Source organism: Quercus lobata, chromosome 10 (assembly GCF_001633185.2).
Source record: "Quercus lobata isolate SW786 chromosome 10, ValleyOak3.0 Primary Assembly, whole genome shotgun sequence".
NCBI classification, from domain to species: Eukaryota; Viridiplantae; Streptophyta; class Magnoliopsida; order Fagales; family Fagaceae; genus Quercus; species Quercus lobata.
Window position 1 is genome coordinate 17,117,827 of NC_044913.1, and position 8,453 is coordinate 17,126,279.

The 8,453-nt window shown below is 34.4% G+C and overlaps 1 protein-coding gene across 1 annotated transcript; it reads right to left on the reverse strand.

Annotated features, from left to right (window-relative positions):
* Positions 1-6,827: 6,827 nt before the first annotated feature.
* On the reverse strand, positions 6,828-7,728 carry LOC115965354. Its single transcript, XM_031084555.1, has 3 exons — positions 7,600-7,728; positions 7,438-7,496; positions 6,828-7,321 (listed from the first exon to the last, which is right to left on the reverse strand). Exons 1-3 carry the CDS (start codon positions 7,679-7,681, stop codon positions 7,205-7,207), a joined length of 258 nt encoding a protein of 85 aa, XP_030940415.1. The 5' UTR covers positions 7,682-7,728; the 3' UTR covers positions 6,828-7,204.
* Between the last annotated feature and the right edge of the window lie 725 nt (positions 7,729-8,453).

The window sequence follows — 8,453 nt, forward strand, 5'->3', positions numbered from 1 at the left end:
AACCAAGTGGTGACTCCTCCTCTTTGCCTTAGCCCACATGGTTTTCGATGTACTCTGACCCATGTGTCAAATGGGCTCTCACTTAGAAACTCAGCATGCTTCACAACTATCCATCATTGAAGACCTCTATAAAAATCAATGGAGCCTGAGTTAGGGTGATCACAGTTTCCACCTATTGATTTTAAACAATTCTAGACGAATTTAATAAGGAGGTGGTATGCAAGAACTTTTTGTTCTTAGTGCTGCCAAATGTTACTCAAAAGTTGAAGCAAATATCACGTGTTGGAGTTTAGTATCTTTCAATACTTTAAACTCCGAGGTCAAAATTTCTCCAACTATGGAAGTGAATCAAGTGATGCAAGAAGTGCTACTACAATTCCATTTTAATTTAGTTTTGCTTAATTTTAGAAGCCAATAATATTTTTATTGGTCATTAGACTTTATTTTAGGTATTTTTAGTTAATTATGTTATTAGTATTTATTTAAATTCCTAGAGTTAAACAGCGTCTGTGCAATGAAATAGAAATTTCCTAAGTCAGTTAGAATTAATGTTTTATTTCTTATTTTATATAAACATATAATAAAATACTAATTAACATGTCAATGATGAATAAAATTTCTCTTTGAAAGTTTTTAATAGTCTAGTATTATCTTCTCCTAAATTTTCTATTTGCTTAAGGTCGCAACTTTTTCTCTTAGCTATTTAACTTATTTATTTATGTATAACTTTTTAGATAAAGTAAGGTATAAATATACTTTAACCAACTTTTAACGAATAAGCAAATAATTCAAATAAAAATCTTTTGTCCAACCCTTTATGCTCCACCGACTACAGTGTGATGTGTTCAAATTTATTTATTTTAAAATTTAAATTTTTGTTACTTTATAGAGGGAAAAAGAAAGCTACACATAATATAGTATGATTAGTGGAGTATAAAGTGAAACACTCTCTATTATAGTGAGAATAAAACATTTTTATTCATAAGCTTCCAGCAAAAAAACTACATCTAAATACACATTAATGATGACTTCAAGCAACACTAGATGCTGACTTCTAAGTTTTTCTTGTTTTTAAATTTCAACTTTGCATCAGTTTTTGTTTTGTCCTGCAACACAAAACTTCTTAGAACTATAGCTTTGTGCTAAGTAACAAGATCAATTTTGTTAAGCTACAGAGCCTAACTCGCTTGGTGGACTCACGTGCAGGAGTTTCCATTGAATTGCCAAATAGCTCCATTTTCCTGGATTTGACGTCTATCAATTGTAAGCCGATGAATCTCAATAGAGTAGTAATGGCATGGCAATTCAATTGAAATTTCTTTGACACAGTCCTGATTCAAACACTAGCTAGCTACCTTAATAGCTGAAATGGGGTGCCACTTTGCTTCCTCATACTACTTTTCCTACTTTTTGTAATGAGCCTTTCTGGCGTGGATTGCTTCCATTGGTATGGAGACATATTAATGGAATTATAGTGGTTGTTCCACTACACTCAAGGATTCGTGTCCCTTTGAACCTTTATGACTGGCCAAATTTAGTGTAAACTACGTCTACATCTAACCCTAGATCTTGTAGCATCTATATATACTCTACTAGGGTTCTCTGTATTGCACATAGGCTATCAAGCTGAATCATGTAATCCTAGTGTGTTTATTTTCTCATCTCTATAATAATTTCCTTCAATTTTTTTAGTAGTCTTTCATTGACCTCCAAGACAAATATGTTAACAATAAAAGTCTAGTGACACACAATTTTACAATTTCATTCACAATATTTGAGACGATGAATTTAGACTTTGATGAAGATTTTAGAATAGATTTTATTTACATGAACATGATGCTAAATAGCATGTGTTGGACTCTTGGAGTTGGCTCATTTTTGTTTTTGGATCACTGACCAAAGGGTCTTATGGGAGTGTTTAATTAGAGTTGGGGGTGCACGGGTCAACACTCCCTGCGGTAGGGGTATTTTGGGAACTTGCATGAGCATGGTTGTGCTATATATAGTGAGCGTTTGGAGAGAGCTGAAAGTTGCGTTTCACTCCTGCATTTTCATGCCTTTTTTTTTTTTTTTCCCCTCTGCACGTGAACAATAAAATCACTATGCAGGGGACAAAAAACACTATTTACGAACTGTTCACACACTGTTCACGTACTTCATGGGTCCCACGACACTATTCACACATTTAAAAATTATTTTGCTACAATATTTTCAGTTTTCAGTTTCAGCAACAATAAGTTCAATCCAAACGGACCCATAAACACTATTGTAACCCTAGTTTCTTAGATAATGGATTATTAGCAGCTCACTCCCATAGACATAGGCATGTGTACTCTTAGCCTTTTTAGCCTTTCCAAATTGAGCAAGTGCCTACATTGATTCCTGAACAAGTATAGAAGTCTAGTTAGGCCTTAGATTTGCATCATCAGACAGAACGAAAGCTGTTTCTTTATTTTGGATTTCCTGCAGATCCCTTTTAGCATTGCATGAATAAGAGACAACATTAACACTAGAACATAATCATGAGCATTATATATGCAACGAGCGATAGCCTTACCCTTCTAATACAATTGTATTTTTGACTTTGAAGAGGTGGTGATGATCTCTATGTATTTCATTTTCTTCTAGGACTTGAAATGTGAAAAATATAGAATACAGTATGTTGAATTGCAAGGAGTAGCATGCATATGAGTTACCGCTCACTTGCTCAGCTTTGTTTTCCCTATTCCAAATTTTCCTCACATAGAATTATGCCTGTATAGCAACATTACAGTACTCCATTATACTAAGGTGATTGTCACATCGTCAATTAATTATAGCTGTTGGTTTTCTACTTTTGGGGTCATAGAACATGTTTCTGGTTTATGCATTAGGAAACTAAAACTTAAAACCAACCAATTTCCCTATAATGGATTCAATTACATAGTGCCACCTAATATCTGACTTGATCTTTAGAAGCCAAGTTAATCAAATACATGTTTGAACTTTAGAGCAAATGCAACTATATGAACTATTACACAACTAAATTGGATGTGTCAATTACTAGTAAATCCTGAAGACTATCCCCAATCCTGGCAGGTGAATTCTATCTCCTATCTTGGTATGCATATGTCATTATATATATGTATTGACACATATATTTAGAGAGAGAGATTTTCAGAGAGGATGTTACCTTGGAGATTTCATTTTAATAAATCTGTCCACATTTGAGAAGCCACAGTACCCTGCACTAACAAACCGAAAAGCTACATCACAATGGAAAGGATACTCCAATTAAGCATACTACCAGGGTGAAGTATGGTCAGGCCTGAATTATGACTCAACTTTAAATGTGGCATATAAAACTTTATTCCATCAGAAACATTTAACAGCTCACACTGAATCTCACTCAGTTCCAAAATATCAAGACCAAGGTTATGATTTTGTGCAAGGTTTTAAGCAAGCAAGAGTACAGATTACGCATGGTTGGTATATATCCAGTGTGAAAATCTGTTTCTGTGAAAAATTCAGAATTTTTTAAATTGATTACTTATTTGATACTCTGTTCATAGTGTGGTAGCCTTTGAACCTAACTTGGACACCATAAAAGAAAGCTATCCTAGGATAGGACTCTTTACATTAGACACCAGAAGATAAGACTCTCCAATGCAATGATGTTGTTTGACAATGAGAAGCAGGAAAGAAAAGCTTAATCATTATACTTTAGCTATGAGAAATTGTTATGAAACTTCCGTTAAGTTCTTTTCATGCACTTTTAATTAACTATTCTTGGTGAATTATATTTTAATTTTAGTTGAAATTGTCAAGCCATTCAATATGATTTCCTTTTGTACAAAAGTCAGTGCTAAAAGATAAAATTGCTAAAAGTTAAGAGGACAACAATTTAGCAGCTGCACTATCTCAAAGAGAAAAAGTAGTTAAAGACGCCAATTATAAATAAAGACTCCAAGTCTCCTTAATTATACGATCATTCAGCCTTTCCATGGGCCACGATATCACACACGCCATTAGCATGCAGTAAATTAATGGCTGGCATGATGCTTTTTTCACTGTAATGGAAGAACAGACCAAAGAGTTGAGTATTGTTTGTTTAACATTTCAGAGTTGACTTAAGGATTGTTTGTGTAATCTATGAGCACAAACGCATGTTGTTCTTCTGCCATTTTTCTTTGATTCTTAATAGAACTCCTATCCTCTTTAAATTGGAAAAACTGCCCCAACCTCCAAAAAAAGCAAGCAGTTTTGTTGAAATTATTTTCCACAAGCAAAAACTTCTACAAGTTCATACTTCATTGGCTTAGAAATTTTTCTTACTTAATATGTGAAAATGCCTTCGACATACATGAAAACCAATCCAACATTAGTTTATGATAGAGAAGAAAACATTTCAAGTACCAAATCAAAATTTAGTCTATTTTATGGTAATAAATATGCTTTAAACAGATGATCATTTTTTTATTTGCAAAAAGAAAAGTCCAAAATGCCGAATCATCATCCAATTGTTAGAAGATTTTTTGCTAGCTGCTACTGCCTTTTTCCCATCTGTCCTGATGTGCATGAAGTTTCTTCACACCTCTGCTCTTGATATGATTTGTTTATACACCATGCTCTGGACTACTGCTTCTTTTCTAATTAAGTTACATTTTCATAATTTAATGAGATTTTATGTTTCCATATTTACTTTGTGGTCCATTCCTGTGGTACATCTGCACCTTCAAATGCCATAGTGACCAACAAGTTATTCTCCATTTTCAGGGTGAAGTTCAAAAAGGCCCCCGGCAGATGGGGAAGTGGTAAGAAAGTGGGTGTCTACCACTTCTACAATCCACTTTCTCCACTTAACACAAGCAATTGCACAAATGCTTTGAGATTTTTATATACAATGAACTTTAAGTGGTCTACCTAACCTACTTCTTTAAAGAATGTGGATTTGTTACTAATAGACTTTCTAAGAACTTTGTTGTCCAGCACCAACCCATCAAAAGAATTTTCTGCAATTTATTTCTCCTCTCTCTTTTTCACCAAAGAAGGGTTAAAAAGGGAACCAATTTGGTGGTCCAAAGGGCAGTTGAGTTGTCCTTCACGTAAACAGTTTGTTTATGTTCTTTATTAATATTGATTTTTTTTTTTTTTAATTATAATTGTGGGTGGTTTTTGCTGCGAGGTCGTGAAGTTGGAAGAAATCTTCAGCATCCTAAGTCAAATGAAGATACGTATCTCATTTTTACAAACTATACCATATAATACTACATGCAATTTATTATTGTTGAAATGAGAGTAAATGCTCCTCAAGAGAAATGAAAAGCAGAAGGATGAAAAAGCACAAGTTTCTTATGGAATTTCATTAGATACTGAAATATAGAAGAAAGTCAAGAAACTGATATCAAAAAGTGAATCAGACTCGAACATAGTTCATGAGTTACACCACATGACTTTAAGATGCCTATCAGTGAGGATTCATAATTTCTGAAGCTGTAAGGAGCAGTAGTGAATCAATGTTAGCAACTCAGTATTCACCCTGCCCTTCTTGCTCCAATTTAGATCAGATTTCGAAAATTATTTTCCATTTGTCTAAAACCATTTCATATAGAGGACTGACACCAAATTAATGATTCTTTCAGAAAACATGTTCAAGAGGAGAGTCATCTTCTCTGTCCTTTCTGCAAAATATTTGCAGAAAGAATAGAGGATGAAACTTTTCTGCGACAGGACCAACCATTTTTAGGTTTAGCACGTGAGTAAATTACAGGGTGAGGAAGGTTAGTAAACCTCTTTTAAAGCTGGTGCCTTAAAAAATTTCTCAGGCTATGCAGCAAAGGCTTTTTGAGGCTGATCTTACACTACTCATTTGACTTTTACTTTCTAGATAACTTGCAAGCCAAGAATGAAGATTACTTAAAATAATCACAATTAGGTTCTTTTGAAGGCAAAAAGCAAGGGCTTCAAGAGCTGCTTTTGAACATCTTATGCAGCAAAAGTAAGGAATGCTCCTCCACAAAATTACCACAGTCAAACTGGAATGAAGCTTATGCTGCTAAGTGCAAGGCAGTTGGAAGAGGTGGTGCAAGAAATAGTTGAGGACAAATTAGGGATGGGATTAGTGTAATACCCCAGATTGTGTAAATTTTATTGGACTGGATTGTATTTGTGACAATAAGCTTTCTATATTCAAACTAATTGAGGTCAGCAGCTGAAGGTACAGCTTTGAGAGGTTTAAAGGCGGTGGAGAGCATGTACTTGAGAATAGTTATCATGGATACTGATGCCAAGCAGATTTATACCAAAGTGGTGAAAAATTAAACCATGACAGCATGGTAGATTGCTGTTATCCCCACAGATATGCAAACACTAGTAAAAGGACTTGCAAGCTTGATTCAAGGATCTGCAACAACTGATACAACCAATGTTTTCTTGAGGCTGTTGCACCCTACAAAGGCACAAAAGGGTGTCCTTATCCCCATCCTCATTACTTGAACACTAAAACAAGGATTAATTTTCATCTTTCTTTTTGATTTCTTCTTTATTTTAGCTTTAAGGCTTTTCTTGTTTTAGTTTCTTGTCACCTTTTTCTGCTTCTCTTTTGTTCTGTTTTCTATTTCCTTATCTTCCAGCCAAAATAAAATGATAAAGATATTCCAATTATACCACAAAGGTTAATAAGAAAAAACCAATAGATGGAAAATGTTTGACTACTGATATAAATTAAAGAGCTTTGTGAACTGACCAACGGTCTTGGAATCTGTAGCTGCTGCCTCAAATATCAACATAGAGTATTTGAGATGAGTATGTGAGATGCTACACACAAACAGACACAATTGGATCTGAAGTTCACCATAAGGTCCATAATATAACAACTGGTATGCTATGCATCAAGCTTTTTAGCAACTAATAGTTAAAATTCAAGTTCATACAGATAGTTAAGCAGATCTGCCTGCTTCAAGGCTATCACATTAACATAACTGAATTCTACTCTAGTTATTCATATATCTTTCTCTCGTCATACATTATTGCTATCCAAATTTTCCTTCGTCGCTTCTCACGCCCAAGAAAACAAGAAGATAATAAGGCTCTTGAGTCTTGATCTACTTAAATAAGTAATTAAGAAGCATATTCTTTACTTGCTGCTGCTATCCCAAACACTATATAATATAATGAAGAACACTCCTATCGCCTAGAAACACTAACATTAACAACAGCATTTCCCTTATACTGGTGGCTTTGGAGTGTGGCGGTTATTGGCTCCTGATCCCGGGTAATCATGCAGTTCAAAATCCATCCTTCCAGAAAAGGTTTGTTCATCCCATTTTTCCTCAGTAGCTAGCTGTGTATGAAAATAAGAAAAATGAATTAGTATGTTGGAATATTAGTGATTGGCTCTTAGATATCATAAATTATGGAGTAAAATTTTGGACTATCTTTCATCAACTTTGTTATTACCATGTGGGTATTCTGTGAAACTAGATGAACTTGATGCCCATGCATTAGGTTTCCGATTCCTACAAATACAATAAAACATTTCATAAGAAGGAGAAAAGAATATGATGATGATGATGATGATGATGATGATGAACATCAAGAATAAAGTTATTGGAGATTTACTTGTGACTGGGACAGCGTTCAAGCTGATAAGTTGAGAGAACACCAATAAGAGTACAAGTAGAGGAGAGAAAGTGTTTGCCATTGCTTTGGAAGTATTCCAAGTGACAACTTCTATGAATGTTGTTTCTCATAACGCTAGCACTCAATTTATACATGTAGGTTAAAGATTTTTCTAGACTTTTTGTGGCATGCCAAATAACCATATTTCTAAAGTCAAAAAAGGTGATAGGAACACAACATTATTGGTGGGGGCTTAACGCTGCATTACCAATCTTTGCAAACTTCTGTTCCCTTCTCTCTCTTTTTCTTTTATCAATGTAAACCACAGATGTTGAAAACAAAATTCATGAAAATTATAGTTTAGTCGGCAGTGAGAGAAAATGGAACACACTATGCTAGTGGAAGGTGACAGCATTATATTTTTTTTTGCTAGACAGGTGACAGCATTATATGGTGTGGCTACATATGAGCTCATGCATATTTTCCTGAGTCAAGGTCTAGTGGAAAAAATTATGATTATACTGAGAAATTCCATGAATTGACAAAATCATGAAAGGTTTACATCCAAGAAACTCACTAAAAGTAAGGCACTCATACATTTGTGACCCTCTAACAAACATATTATAGCCACCAATTGTGGCATGAATCTTTGCCAATTAAGTATGAATGTATGATCGACAAAATTGGATGATTTTGAGGTTAATATTATCTTGCATTTTGTTGGCAATTGACAAATTCAGAGAACCAAAATATTGGAAAACAAAATTTTTGTGAATTCTTTGGAACTTGTACCTGTACCTCAATATCCAAAGTCGCATATAGGATAGTGCAACAAGACCTTCCTCCACTAACAT